The sequence below is a fragment of the Centroberyx affinis genome, unplaced genomic scaffold (genome assembly GCF_046629955.1).
Source record: "Centroberyx affinis isolate AG114_WGS23_722 - 3 ecotype Tasmania unplaced genomic scaffold, CSIRO-AGI_Caff_v1 ptg000356l_1, whole genome shotgun sequence".
Lineage (NCBI taxonomy): Eukaryota > Metazoa > Chordata > Actinopteri > Beryciformes > Berycidae > Centroberyx > Centroberyx affinis.
The window spans coordinates 143,299-159,745 of record NW_027279027.1 but is presented as its reverse complement, the minus strand read 5'-3'; the positions used below and the strand labels follow the sequence as shown (position 1 = coordinate 159,745).

The 16,447-nt window shown below is 40.6% G+C and overlaps 1 protein-coding gene across 1 annotated transcript in view; it reads right to left on the bottom strand.

Moving 5' to 3' along the window:
- LOC139641209 (uncharacterized) overlaps positions 1 to 16,447 on the bottom strand; it is a 79,928-nt gene that overhangs the window by 19,527 nt on the left and 43,954 nt on the right. The window contains 4 exon segments of the mRNA XM_071515496.1: positions 88 to 323; positions 4,173 to 4,292; positions 8,935 to 9,054; positions 9,718 to 9,867. Of these exon segments, the coding sequence (XP_071371597.1) occupies positions 88 to 323; positions 4,173 to 4,292; positions 8,935 to 9,054; positions 9,718 to 9,867 (626 nt within the window).

Sequence of the window (16,447 nt, the reverse complement as noted above, 5' to 3'; positions counted from 1 at the left end):
AGAAAGAATAAGCAAGTGTTTAACAAATATGCTATTGTTTCCTGGTTTTAGAAATGGTGACAACAGTAGACAGACCCCCAGTCTTACATTGTGTAATGCTGGTTTGACTTGGTGTCTGCAGTCCAGGTCTTGTTCTGGACCTTTTTCCACACTGGGGACAGGTGGAGTCTCCCGATGAACCAAACTGGTCCCAGTATGAGGTGATGCACTGTGTGCAGAACCAGTGTCCACAGCTGGTAGAGACTGGATCCCTCAGGACCTCCTGACACAATGCACAGCAGGACAGCTGCTGCTTCACAACACCTAGAGTCCTCTTCCTCTCTCTGTAGGGATGAAGGCAATTTATTATGACTGATCAGAAAACATGAAGATTTAACTAAAAAAAGAATTTAAACAAAAGTTTTAACCATCTTTTGTTGAAATTGTAAACTAAATATCAAGATTTTGCCCATACTATCTACATAGATGCTCAGATAGCATCATGCTGCCACAACATATAAAGTTCATTTTCACATTTTTATCTGTCATCATAGTTGTAGTTTAATCAGTCAACACTGCACACCCATCCGGTCACCCATCATGGATAAATGTCACTGTGGCGATCATGGATGAATGCAACATTGTAGCAGTTTTTCTGGTTTGTTCCATATGTAATTGTCATGAATGAATGCTCGGCTCAATAAAAACACCATGCAGTCCTATTATATCAGCTTTGATGAAACTTGTTAAAGAGCACAGATATTGCCTGGCAGTCATTGGTAAATAATAGATAGTAGCAGGGCACAGAGATTGATCACAGCAGTAAAAAGAAGATACAATGGTAGAGTTCCACTACATTACATCTACATTATCAATCAGTGTCTGTATTTACATGTCTAAATCTCCTGTTTGCTTGAAATTGGCTTTTCAACGATGTTGGGACGTTTTGGTGTGTAAACCATTTCCTGTGGGCGTGTCTTATGTGTGTGGCCAGCAGTGAGCTGGTTGTGGCTATCAGGGCGAGGCTAGCAGGATGAGGGAACTTGACCAACTGTGGGGGAGGAGGGCGGGACTTAACCCTCTATGGTATGATGTTGCCTCTAGGCAACAAACCCATTTTTGGCCTTTTACATTCAAACAATGCATCCCCAGTTATGATGCAATACTTTCAAAAAGAGCCAGGACCATAAGGAACCAATAGCAGTGTTTGAATTTGTCACATGACTCTCTGGAGGCCATGCTGAAAACCTTTTTTGCAGACTGTCCCACGAGGATCAGCTCAACCATTTCTCTCCACAAAAATGGTCTGAAAACATCTTTTCCTGGCCTTTTTCAGTCTGGAAAAAAATTGTAAAGCTTAATTTCTAATTTCTTAATTTCTCTCTTCATCATAATTTTCTTTTTATCTCTACAATTTAACCTAGATCAATTTGATGTTGAAGTTGTAGTAAAGTAAAGTTCAGGCTGTTACTGTACATTGTAGGCTATAGTCTATTACTATTACAGTGAACTTTGTGAGTCTTCTTTGCAGAGCACATGCTTATATTTTCCACACGTTTCCTCCATTTACAGAATGAACATAACATCTTCAAGGAAGAAGGTAGAACTAGCACTCCCAGCTGATGTTAGTGAGGATGAATTAGAAGTGAGTAGTGATGAAGACGAGCTGCAGGCAAACCTGCAAGGAGAAAGTGAGAGTGATGAAGACTATGAGCCTGAGAACGAGGATGAGAATGAGGATCAGGATGAGGATGAGAATGAGGATGAGGCCAGTGAGGGTGAAAGTGCAGCGACAGGTATTACCAGTATAAGATAGGGTGTAAAATGCATTGATAATTAATTAATTATTGCATTTTCTTGTTATTTGCATAGCATGCTTAGGATATTTGTTTGTTTTTCAGTTCCTTTTCAACATGCACCAAAAAGGGCCAAGAGACTGGAGTGGAAAGATTGCAGGAGCATCCTTCCAGTCCCACAATGGAAAGGCAGTCTCCCAAAAGCCACAGAAATGAAGTCTCCAATTGAATACTTCAGGGACGGCCTGCTAACTAAAACCTGCATTGAGAACATGGTGGACCAGACAAACCTCTACGCTGTCCAATGTGATCCAGGAAAGCCACTTAATGTTACCTGCTATGAAATGGAGCAGTTTATTGGCATCTGTTTCTATATGTCCATTTATGGGCTGCCAGGATCCCGCATGTATTGGAGCTCAACCACAAGGGTTGACTGTGTGGCCGATACCATGACGATGCATCGTTGGGAGGCTATAAAACGCAACATCCATTTTGCAGACAACACGCAGCTAATTCCTCGTGGACAGCCTGGCCATGACCAGCTTCACAAGGTGCGTCCTCTTCTGACATCACTCCTTGAAAGCTTCCAAGCAATTCCAATGGATGAGAGGCTCTGTGTTGATGAGCAAATCGTGCCATTTAAGGGGAAAAGTGGCCTGAAGCAGTACAACCCCAAAAAACCAAAGCGCTGGGGGTACAAAATATACGTCTTGACAGACAGCAACGGGATCGCCTACAACTTCGAAGTGCACACAGGCCCAATCTCTCCAATGGATGGCATGCCAGATATCGGTGCAAGTGGCATCGTTCTGCGACTTGCGAGCATCATCCCAGGCAACCAATCCCACAATTCTCCAAAAGAGAAAGATCCACTGTGTTGGAACAGTGCGGCAGAATCGACTGGCAGGGTGCAGCTTCTCCGAGGATAAAGCCATGAAGAAGAAAGGCAGGGGAGCCTATGAAGAGAAAGCCACGAGCCATGATGGAGTCCAACTCAGGGCAGTGAAATGGCATGACAATCGTGCTGTCCATCTCCTCTGAACCTTTGCCTCAGCCAACCCAACGATCTCCGTGCAAAGATGGGATAAGAAAAAAAAAGAAGCAGTGCAGGTTACCTGCCCAAGTGTCGTGCAGGCATACAATAAGAGTATGGGAGGAGTGGATCTTCTAGACTCACTGATTGCTCTCTACAGAACAAAGGTCAGGTCAAGGAAGTGGTATCACAAGATTGTGTTCCACATGATGGATTTCACTCTAGTGAATGCGTGGCTCTTGTACCGCAGGGACTGCAAGGACTGTGGTGTCCCGAAGAAAGATGTATACAGCTTGCTGAAATTCAAAGCTGAAGTTGCAAGTTGCCTTTGCAACGAGAGGAAAGTCTTGAAGAAGAGGGGGAGACCATCACAGAATGTTGAGGGAGACCTGGCTGAGAAGAAGCGCAGAGGTCCGGCCTCATCAGTGCCATCAACACCTGTGCGTCAGGACAACACTGACCATTGGCCTGTGTGGGTGGAGAAAAAGGGCCGGTGCAAATACCCTGGCTGTAAGGGTATAGTGAAAGTGCAGTGTTCAAAGTGTGTCACTTACCTATGCTTCACTGCTGAGAAGAACTGCTTCATGAATTTCCATAAGCAGTGAGCCTTAGACTCTTCGACACATTCATTCCAATAGGTTGTTCCACAATGGTACAATGTTGCCTGCAGGCAACATTCAGACATGTAATCTTATGAAAAGAGTTATTTTTAACATTTTAACAATTTAAGTGGCATGCATTTTAACCTGTTGAGGCTATTGAGTATTTTCTATGTGTTTTTAAATAAATTTTGTTCAAGTTTGAAACAATAACTGTCTTTTTTCATTACTTACCATTATGGTACAGTGTTGCCTCAAGGCAACACACCCCAAAAAGTACCCCCAAAAAATTATTTCTTGAAAATTTCTTTAGATTATGTTTATTTGGTCTATTCTATGACAAAAAAAACACTCCAAACATTTTTTTCCCAACTGACATCATAATGCGTACCATAGAGGGTTAAGGCTGCAATCACAACTATAGCTGGTTTTCTGTGCTCCGAACTATAGTGGAAGTTTACTTTGTTGGATTTAAGTATCTACAAATCATTTCTTCTCCAAAGTTGTACTAGAAAAATATATACAAAATAAAAATGTGATAAAATATTGTCAAAGTTCACAGTTTCTATTATATTCATTCAGAATCTTTATTGTGAATTTAAATTTAGAACACAGGTGTGTGAATATTGTCTTTTTCAATCCTCTCATAGTGTGTAATGCAACAGTGAAGGGAAACAATTCTAAATGACAGAACAGAACATTTTTCCTTCATCATTATTACTCAAGTTTTATCAGGTAGGCTTACAGTATAACCAGTCCTCTTACTTTGTGTCTGAGGGTCCAGGTTCATTACTGAATTCTTCAGGTAGACTTTTAGACCGGTCACTCTTCATAGACAGACAGCTGGGTACTGGAGACTCTGCTCTCTGCCTGTGGTACTGACCTCTGGAAACAGAAATGTTTTATACATATCATTAGTTCTAGTAAAGACAGACAACAATGCATGTGACGTTGCATATTGTCACTTTTTCTGTCCATCTGGTTCCTCCATCTGGAGTTTTTGCTAAGGTGAACAGCTGGTTATGTTCATATCCTAATCTGCACTTTCACAATCTGCTGTGCCAGACTTTTGTTTGTACTGATCAGCTCTGTCCTTTGGCTGCTGATCACCTCTTCCAGCTTTTTTTTCAACATGTACTGTCATAGCGGCGACCCAAGGCTTTCTGCCTGGATTGTGCGTTGGTTAGTCTGATCAAGACCACACTGCAGGTCTTGATTAGTTTGCTTCAGTTTGATGATTTCAGCAAGGCGCTCCTGTTCTCTGTCATGTGCCTGTTGGTCGGCCTGTCTCATGTGTGCTACCATGTTGAGAGCCACACACCCAAGAGCTTTAGAGAGATCCTTGCCTCTCTGGGTTTGGTCCAGAGCTTCAGACGTAAACTCTGCCAGGTTCTGGCTGATGGTGTCGGGATCCAGCACTGTACGGACTCTGCAGAGTCAGTCAGTCTTTCATCAAGACTGCTAACAGTGATTCAAGCAAGGCCGGCCCGACGCATAAGCGAACTAAGCGCCTACTTAGGGTCCCCAACAGCGCTTGAAATGTTTTGTTTTTTTTTGTGATATATTATGTCAATGGTAATCATACAAAAACACAGAGCCAGGCGGCCCTATATGCTCACTATGCAAGTTGTGTAGGGCCCCGCAAATTACACAAGGGCCCCGCCTCCTCCTCGTGTCAAAGCGGAACTATCCCTTCTGGTCACGAAAAGAGGAAAAAAAAACACCATGGCCCTCATTTACGAAAAGAAAATACGACAGAAAACTGGGCGCATGGTCATTTCCACGCAAAGCTCGGCATTTATCAATTTGGATGTGAGCGGAGGCTACGATCAAATCTCACGTCAAGTCTCAACTCGTGTACGCAAGTTTTCCAGTCAGCGTGGACTTGCGGTGCAGCGTAGTAAATCTGGCTGAGTCAGAGAATTGTTATTAGACCATATATTCTGACTGGCATCTAAGCATATGCAGCCACATATTCATCACTTAAAAATATGTATCCTATGGCAAAATATTCTATTTTATTCTATAGGCCTAAATGTGTCATACAGCCTATCCCTAACATAAATAGGAATTGTTCGCAATAACGGGGTTAACAGTTTTCTGGTGTTAGATTAATTTCTCTTTCATTTTGAGATAGCCTACTTGTTTGAGGTCTGACCATTTTTTCTTCACCTAAATGTAAAGAATTGTGATACAAGCTTTATATATGGCTACTATTATATATTTAGGCTATACATATCACAGATGTATAAATTTAATATTCAAACCTCAGCTGGAGTTCTAGGGGCGAGGCCTCTAAACCGAGAATATTTAGGGGCGTGATATTTAAATGACGATTGTTTTCAGTTGCCACATTTATCAACGCTCGACCATTCTTATGCTGTAATTGGCGAGATACGAACGTTTAATGAATCACAAGTGAACCCTGTCGTAAGATGATTTCCGCACTTGGATCTGCGCTGTTTTCTACGTTAGATTGATAAATGAGGGCCCATGAGAGTGAACTGCGGGAACAGCAATCAGGTAAACTTGTGTTTTCTCCTCTCCAAGTTTGATGTCAGCAAATAACAGCAACGTTAAGTTGATGTGCTAGCTTGCAGTGCATCTCTCTCTAGTCTGTCTGTCTTGCTAACCTAGCTGGGCAGTGCATCTCTTGGTCTGTCTGTGTCTTGCTTGCCAGCCACTTCCAGGGCTGTTCTGTGACTTTGTGCCTGACAAAAGTGAGAGTGAAATACAACTATTTATTACGTTTGATAAACGGCAACGGGCGACGGTGTTTATAGACTGCAGCTCGGAAAAGATAACCGCGTTGCGTGTGAACATGCGTTCATATGCGCGTGCACAAAATGAAACTCACGCTTTCCAGCAGCAAGCTCTGTGGGGACCACAAGCTAATCACACAGCTGTATAGGTTTTATTGTACTATTTGGAGACATAAAGCTGCAGCAATAGCCTATAGGCTTATGTTTACATTGTATAGCCAAAGCTAATTGTATAATATTGTGAGGACTGGACTAATTACCAGGCAGCAGAGCCAATGCTCAGTGTTATATTTTATTATTTTCTACATTTTATATTTTCTACAATTTCTTATGTATGTTAATGTTAATATTCACTTATCTTAAGATTCTATAGAAAATATTCCATTCAATAAATATTGTTTGTTTATACCTCATTCTGTTCTGTATAGGTCTACTTATTCTTAGACTGACAGATGGAGCAAACTGTTTTAAAGGAGGGAGGATTGTAGTGGGAGCACTGGGGTGTCAGGTGTGACTGTGTGGCAATGGCAAATGGTTTACATGGCTCACGGGTCAGGTAGGAGGGCCCTAGAATTTTGCTAAGGGCCCCAGGGAGGTCAGGACCAGCTCTGGACTCAAGTGACTCAAAAGAAAAAGACAGGTTTTAACTCTCAGTAGGTTTGAACATCTTGGTCCTTAAGGATGTCTTCAGCTGCAGCAGGTTCTGATGAGTATACAGTATATGTGGCAGCCTAATAAAATGTACCACTGTTCCATTGTATCAGTGAGTACGTTTACATGCACACCAATACTTCCATTACTGGGAGTCATCAGCTTATATTATAAGTAACGTGATTCCTCTAAAGACTCGGTTTACATGGATTCAGTGAATAATCTGCCTACTGCTCGTCACTCCACTGCACTGCTCCATGTTGTTTGCTTTGTAAATACAACATCCAGGTTACTGCGTCTGGAGACCTTTGACCTGTTCTGTTTGAAAAGCCAAAAGAAATCTAAGGTGTTTACATGCCTCAACAGATGGAAAGATTGAGCAGAAGTCTAGCTGTGTTAACCAGGTTCTGCTTACTCTGATTATGAACTGAGTCTGATTAAGAGAATCAGATGAAGGCCTTAACATGACACTTTCAGTCTTAGTGTTGCCTTCATTGGGCTAAGATCCAACTATTAGTGCGCATGCAGTGCTTTATTTGTAAATGACTGCGTTTACATGGACTTGAGTATCCCGGTTATGAGACTTATCCTGGTTTTGATCATATTCGGGATATGGCGTTTACATGGAACACAGAGAAATCTGGTTATTCATATCCCCGTATACATGATAAATACTAGTATCCCGGTTACTGATTACTGCATGCTGTTTGCGCAGGCACCTGTGATGTTTACAACACAAACCGGCAATTTTGAAATCGTTAATCTGATATTCCTCTGTAACTGTTAACCTTAAATTCATTTGACTGTGGCTATTGAAAATGAGACCACTTTGGCTTATAGCGGGCTTAGCGCTATTAAATGCCAACATCGCATTGTGGATTTGGCTTATCCACTTTATTGCCAGCAATGGGAGAAGAGAGTGACAGGAAATATTAAACATGTCCTCCACTTTGACCGGTGTCAGGCTGGCTAAAATTTGAAAGTTGCTGGATCAGAGCCACTTGTTTTGTTTTGATGTTTGGTCGTAGTAATGTTTCTTTAGTATTTTCCACCGTGACCTGACTTGCTCCACTGTACGTGTTAGGAAACCGGCGTCCTGTAGTCTGTATACTACAGACTTGAATAGGTCAGCATTTCCATGCTTTCTCCCATCTAAACTGCCAAGTATATTTAATTCTTTCATCACCGAAAGACAAAACTCAGTTTCCTCATCGCTCCAGAAGTGAGACGCTCTCGTTGCCGCCATTGTTTGTGTTTTTCTGTTCCGTCTCTTGGCTGAAGCCGCGCCTGCGCAGGTAGTCGGCAGCGGTCAGAAACCGGGATAAGATGTATACATGTGACAGTATCCCGAGTACTCCGGCTAGCATAATCGGGTTTCTCAAATCCGGGATAAGGGCTTATCCAGATTTTTCTGAAATCGGGATATGATGTTTACATGCGCAAACACAAAAACGGGATACTTCAAAAACCTGATCATAACCGGGATACTCAAGTACATGTAAACACAGTCACTGATGAGGTCCCGGAACACCACGTGGTCGGTGTTCCCGCGAGTCGGTCTGGAGGGAAAAGGTTCTGGAACATATCAAGACAACAAGCGCATTGGAGGCACGGTGGTGCTCAGTGTGGCCATATAGCTTATTGTAGACCCAACAGCCTAAACATTACTAAATGACCGACTATATGACCTTAGAGCGCCGACTACTGGGGACCTATAACAATATTTGATTATTGCATAGGCTACATAATGCTCATTTTGTCCAAAATGATGTTTGTTTTTTACAAACCTGCCCTTCAAGTAGTGGACTAAAGATATAACTGCGCTGTGCACAACATAAAAATGCCCACACTTGGCTGTGAGATATCCTAATCATACATAAACATATCAAGGAAACTGCAATGGCTTCAACCATTTACCAGACAAATTCTGGCTCGAGTAGTTACGCATTAATATTCAACACAAATACTTTCATAGGTTATCTATTTTGAATGTAGGAAACAATGAAGGGAACAGTGAAGGGAAACAATTCTAAATGACAGAGCAAAACATTTTTCCTTCATCATTATAACTCAAGTTTTATCAGGTAGGCTTACAGTATAACCAGTCCTCTTACTTTGTGTCTGAGGGTCCAGGTTCATTACTGAATTTTTCAGGTAGACTTTTAGACCAGTCACTCTTCATAGACAGACAGCTGGGTACTGGAGACTCTGCTCTCTGCCTGGGGTACTGACCTCTGGAAACAGAAATGTTTTATACATATCATTAGTTCTAGTAAAGACAGACAACAATGCATGTGACGTTGCATATTGTGATTTTTTCTGTCCACCTGGTTCCTCCATCTGGAGTTTTTGCTAAGGTAGAATCAGAGAGAAGAGAATCAGATGAAGGCCTTAACATGACACTTTCAGTCTTAGTATTGCCTTAATTGGGCTAAGATCCAACTATTAGTGTGCATGTTCGTACTCTATGTAGGAGCAGTTCAGTGGGTTAATCAGTGATTCCAGTAGTGAGAAGGTTTCAAGGAGGGCCACATGAAGAAATGAAGTAGAATTACAGTTAAAATTAAGTTCAACTGAACAAGTGAGTTTTATTTGATTAATTCAATGGCTGTAACGGCTTGATGGTGCTTTTAATATATAATTAAGTAGGAATGAAAAACAATAAATTGAGGAAACAAAATGTATTCTGTGCGCATGAATTCAGCCAAACCGAGGGCAGGTATGAACCACATCCAGGGAATGAAATGTATCTCATGCGCACGTTGTTCTATATCTTGGCCTCCATAAAACTTTTTTTCTATTTTTTTTATGGACACTCCTGGGCTCCGTAGTTTTCAGTACAATAGTGTAGGTTAACAAATAACATTTCCTCATTACAGTATAACCAGTCCTCTTACTTTGTCTCTGAGGGTCCAGGTTCATTACTGAACTCTGAAGGTAGACCTTTAGACCGGTCACTCTTCATAGACAGACAGCTGGGTACTGGAGACTCTGCTCTGCCCTCCTCTTCCTCCACACAAGCACTCATCTTCTGGACTTCAATCAGGCTGAGAGGTAAACCGGTAACACTGGAGACACACACACACACACACACAGTTAGTACCACCTTGTTTTCTTTAAATATGTCTAATTAAAAACAGTGTGTATGAAACAGTCAATCAGGACACAGATGAATCAGTGATAAACTGTTCAGTTCATTCACTGTAAAAAGGGCTTCTTTAACGTTAAAATGAGAGAAGGACTGGAACCCCCGAAGGGCTAATCAAGCCATAGCTATTTACTACTTGCAAGCTATATAGGCGGACGTTAGAATAGAGCTAGCTAGCTAAGCCAGCTACCTAGTGTGATTAGCCCCGATAGAGGCGCCGGTAAAAACAAGGGATAATATACTTTTTAAGACAAGACGATAGTCGCATAAACTATTATTATAATTTAATGACTATTTGAAAATCATGACCCATCCCTATGATTGAGTTTCCCAATATTGATCACACAGACTTTGGGAAAAAATATTACAGTAATGCACCACCTCTGTCCCACCTCATGAGCTAACGCTAAAGCTGGCAGATTTAGCTTCTGTTTTTTCTTCAATTTTCATTGGAGGCAACTGGTTGTCCCTTTATCAAAGCTGGAATAAATTGAATTAATAAATTTTGTATTCCATCCTTTATTTTAATATGATTTAATGGCTATTTATTCAGTATTTATTGTGAATAGTGGTAGCAAAAGCGGTTAAAAGTTACAAATTCTTTACATACAAGGTCATATGCAGGTTAATTGGCAGTTAATTTATATCTGCCTACTATCCAGATATGTGCAGCATTTCAACTGCTGGTCTGACAGTGTCACTTTCACCCTTTTGTCATGCTCTATAAAGTGCAAAATATAGACTGAGGATATGCATTCCATAAACAGCCTCTCAAAGCCAGATTTGCCTTATTCAAAAATATATATAAAGTTACGTTGTGTGACTTGAAACCTTGTGTTATGCTACAGTTTATAGTAGCTGTGAAAAACCCAATTAAAGATTGCAATTGAATATAGTTCTCATTAGGTAAAAAAGTTTAGACATTGTTTTATCAGCTTGATATTGCATGACTTTCCCTAATTTTACACATGTACTGGGTTTTAATGAGACCAGAAACAAAAAGTGGTTGATTTTGCAATCATTATTACTTCTCACTTTCACGTTCTTTCATTCCAAAAAAATAAGAACATTGACATTGTTGCGTCTGAGCAGAAATGTATAGCGGAGTGTAGAGTGCAAAATTAAAATGAATAATTACATTATTTGTTCTGTGTATTTGTCTGTTTGATTTTACCTAACCTAATATTCTAATACTAACCTAACCTAGTGTAATACTTTCTTAATAACATTTTAAATGATGTGTTCAAGTGACAAAAAGTTAAGTTGAAATTAAAGATGTTCTTGACTCATACCATTAACATCACTGTTCCTGATATTTTCGTCATGTAACTATTTTGTCATTTTAATTGCCTCTTCAGAAGACCATCAAACCTTGTCTGATCTGAAGACACCTCCACCTTGGTGTCTCATTCGGGTACACAGTAGGTAAGCCCTTAAGTGTGTTACATGTTTCTGTATAAATTCTAATCTTAACGGCTGTCATTTGGCAGGCACCATACTCTTTTCTATTTCTTAAATGACAGATGGGATGGCCATGTAAATTATGTACCACTGTTGTCCCTACAAAAAGTGATATTTTAAAGCATTATCGACTGCATCATGGAACCTTTGGACACAGTCATGCCTTGCCCTGTATACATGTAGACTGCCCCTGCTCTTTTAAAAGCTGGACTGCCCTCCGCTCTCATTTGTCAAGATACCATGTGGAAGTTCAATCGCTACCACAAGTAATTCTTTCTTTCACCTGCCAATTATGTCAAGGATCTGTATTCCCTACTGAAAAGGATTATTTTGAACACATAGGTCATCATCTGAAAAATAATGAGACTATAAGGTGTGTCTTCGCAGGGTGTGATCACCAAACAAATGTATATGGGACTTTTGCAACACACAAACACAGGAAGCATACTCCTCATACTTTACAGGATTTCAAACCAGGTATTTTCTCTCAAGAGCAGTGTAGGGAAACACTTGAAGATGATGTTGAAGACCTGATGTTGAAGCCTCTGAAGACGAGAATGATCGCAATGATGCTAATTATGCATTAACAAGCTCAGATGCGCAGTCTGAAGAAGATGAAACTCATGTGCTTATAGAGCATATAGCATCCCTCTTATTGAAATTGGAAAGTGTTCATAAAGTTTCACTTCGGTGCATTGTTGAATTGGTAGAGGAGCTTCACTTCATATCAAGTTCTGCACCCAAAACTGCCATAAAAGATATCATTGTTTCACATTTAAAGAGCAATAACAACACTATTGATGACGAGTTTGTTAATTCTCTAGTGGAAGAATTGTGCACATCCAATCCCCTAAGTACAGCATTAAGTGCTGGTGGTCCTCTTTCCTCATCATTCAGAAGAAGACAGTATTTTTAAAGAAAATTTGAAGTTGTTGAACCAGTTGAATACATCCTTGAACCAAATGAGAAGAGAAGTTTCCAGTATATCCCAATTCTTCAATCCTTGCTTCAGATTTTGAAAAATGAACATCTTAGAGAAAAAGCTAGAGTAGAGAACAGGACCAGTCATCATCTACTAAATATGGATCATATCATCATGGTACATTTTATAAAGAGAATTCCTTTTATTCTGAAGAACTAAGGATTAAACTTGTACTGTACGTAGATGACTTTGAGGTTTGTAACCCACTGGGAACATCAAGAAAAAAGCATAAAATTACAGCTGTATACTGGGTGTTGGGCAACATCTCTCCCTCATCTCGATCTACTCTTAGCTCAGTATACCTGGCACTTTTATGCAAAGCAGTTGATATCAAAAGATTTGGTTATGCTGAAGTGCTCTATTAAAAGACCTTGCTGTCTTGGAGCGTGACGGCATCTACATTTCCAGTGTTGGGCAAAATGTGAAAGGCACTGTGTTGAGTGTAGTTGCTGATAATCTTGGGGCACACTCAATAAGCGGACTTGTGGAAAATGTTTCTGGACCATTCATATGCAGATTTTGTCTTGGAGAGCCATCAGAATTCCAAAGAAAGGAGGTGAGGTTAGGTGCTTTTCCTGCTCGCACCAAAAAGGAGCATGCCACTCATTTACTGACTGTTAAAGGAAACCCTGCTTTGACACACTGTTACGGAGTAAAAAAGGCTTGCCTGTTGACTGAAAATCTGAGCTACTTCCACTGTGTCACTGGCTACCCACCTGACATATTGCATGACATTTTCGAGGGCACTGTTCCCTTGGAATTAGCTCTGTGCTTCAGTGTCTTCATTTCAAAGAAATATTTAACTCATAGTGAACTTAACAGTGCCATCACACAGTTTCCATATAAATGGGCTGACAAAACTGATTGTCGTCAGTTAGTACCCATAACGTTCTCAAAACGAAAGACAATTGGAGGGAATGCACATGAAAACTGGACTCTTACATGACTGCTGCCATTCATTATTGGCCACAGAATACCCCTGAATGATCCAGCCTGGCTTCTGCTCATGTCTTTAAAAGACATTACCGAACTTGTTGTTGCCCCAATCCATGATGATGAAGGCATTGCCTATCTTGACAATTTCTGAACACCGACACAGATTCTTGGAAGTATTTCCTAATAGAAAATTAATCCCAAAGAACACTATCCTGCTTTTGGACCAGTGGTAGCTTTCTGGAAAATGAGATTTGAGGCCAAACACAGCTACTTTAAATGGATTGTGAGGCATACTGGCAACTTTAAGAACATAATTCTATCCTTGGCTACAAAGCATCAGCTTATGATTGCCCACCACCTGCATTCCACAACAGATGTGCCTGCTCTGAGTGTCAATCAGGTGTCTATCTCCTTGTCAGTCTCATGTACAGCTGGCTAACATGGTCACCTTCCAGGGAACCAGATACTCTAAAGGCATGATTGTGGCCTGTGGTTGTACTGCTGGTCTTCCTGATTTTGCAGAGATTGTGCAGATTGCCTTTCTTGGAGAAAGTGTACATTTCATTGTGAAAACACAGATTTCCTGGTATGATGAACACTATCGGGGATTTCATCTAGAGAACACAGATCACGTAACTCTTATCAAACAACAAAACCTTGTTGATGTTTGTCCTCTGTCAGCCTATACTGTTGCAGGAAAGCGCATGGTGACATTGAAGTGCCACATCTGCCTCCAGTGCTGAGTACCACAGTATCATATCTGTTTCTTCTTCATCTCCTCTTTACCTGCAGACATGGAACAAACTGTGAGACTCTGGGTCCTCATTGAACATGAAATCAAGAAACTTACTCTCAACGGTGCCATACCCTCAACTGTGAATGAGTTGGTTGAAGCTATCAAAGATGCTTATTCCATCACCACAGAAATAAGTCTTCAGTACAAAGATAAGGACTTTGATGACTTCTTCACCCTAACCTCTACAGATGACCTGAAAGATGAAGACACACTTAAAGTAGTGTATGTACCACAAACCATAACACTAACCATTGTCCCCCAGGAGGGCACCCCCGATACTTCTGATGTGAGCTCTGTATGTGATTCGCAGTCTGTGGATTCACAAGACACTGTGATTCTGAGTCCTTCTCCCTCACAAAGGCAGGATCCATGGCCTACTGTGTTTCGCATTCCAACTTTCTCCCACAACACTGAGCTGGCTTTGACACAAGGCAATGAGATTTATTTAAGAGATGGTACACCACTGACATCACCACATGTCAAGCATGACATTCTGGAGCACCTGGCAGAGGCAATCTTTTCCTACACGGCTTATCCCAATGATGCCCAGAGGTCTGCAGTAGCACAAGCGCTAATCAAGAAGCATCCGTGCTTGAAGGAACCTGGCTCTTTTAATGGATGTTACGGGTGGCAGCAAAGCCTGAAATACAAATGTGGAAACTACCGGACAAAACGTAAAGCACTGGGAAGCCCTGAACTCCTGATAAACTCACTGAAACACAAGAAGGAGGGTGACAGAAAAGCTGCAAAAAAATGTCAAGAGACCAAGGAAGGCAGAAGTTAATTATCTCCCCCCACACCCAACTGGTGAGACAGACAACACTCTTGAGGGTGTAAGACTTGACCTTATTGAAGCCAGAAAGAAAAAGGACAGTGTCAAGAGCATAAATTATATGATGGCCAAAACATATAGCTGGAGAAGACAGGAAGTGGTTGCCCAGTCCCCGCGGGTGGCAGAATTCAAGGAAAGATGGCCTGCCCTCTTCAAACCATTCCAAGTAAAGGAACTGATGTATGGGTTTGTAAGAGAAAGAAGGAGGGGTCCTGACAAGATTTCTTAAAACACGTATTTGATTATCATGTCAACTTTGTCTAAATTCCTCTTAATTGTGAAACAATTACCTCCTATGACAAATATTCAAAGCACACACACTCTGCATCTGCATGATCTTTTTAAGATCTTCCATTTATGTGGAAGAAAGTTAAAAAAAATTAAAAGTGTCTCTCACTTTGTGTGAGTGGTTTCCAAGTTAGCTGCAAAAGCAATTACACATTCACATAAAGTAAAAAAACGTCTCTTCAGTTATGGTGACACATGTCAACCACAGGCAAACTGTATTGACAAAGAGGAACATTGGGCACAGTTGAGACCATGACTGTTCAAAATTATACCCTACTTCCAGGCAAGTGAATTATTTTGACCTTCCCCCATTTTATTTCAGTGTCTCAATTTTCAGTGAAATTTTGGCACTATATTGTATCCCAAAAGTTCCCACAATGCAACAAAAAAACTGTGACACTGTACCTGTCAGTGATGGAACAGATAATAATTCTGTCATTCATGTGTTTCAGAAATCCCAATTTACTACTCCCTATACAGTAAACTACTGAGTGTTAATTATGTAGGGAATAGTGATAAAGTGAATGAGAGGGTGATTTTGGTGACCCTAAACAGACTATTTGTTTAACAATTTGCTTAACAACATGTACAGCAGCATCACAATTTACAAAATAGGTTGTACACAGTGGAGCAGTATTGGGTTGTACTACAGTAAACTGGCTGGTGGCTTATTTTGTACACCTTCAGTATGTCTCAAGTAATCTCCAAAATAAATTGTCTTACAGATAAATGAGGAGTTCCGCATCAAAAATGTGTTGATGGAACTGATACAGGTGAGGTAAAAGTGGTACATATTAATTAATTGTGTAGTTTCTTGTTCAGTTATCTTGCCTGAATTGGGTGGATGTTAAACAAGTTTTAAGTAGTTTCAAATGGTTTTCCTCTCTTAGCTGGTTATATTTGTAAACACATGAGCTAAGAGAAAGAAATTATTAAAGAGGTAATAGAGATTTTAGGTTTGCAATTTTTTTTTTTTTCATTTTTTGTCTTATTTATTCTAGGACCCATGTGCCTCTGTGGTGAAGAAGAGAGAGGTGACTCTGAGATGCCTCATTGAGTATATGGGAGAGAGTGGACAGGATCTCATCTCTGACTATCAAGTAAGTGTAAAAGAAATAGTTTGACATTTTGGGAAATGTATTCTCAGAATGAGGTATCTCATGTCTATGTGGTAAAGGGGACAG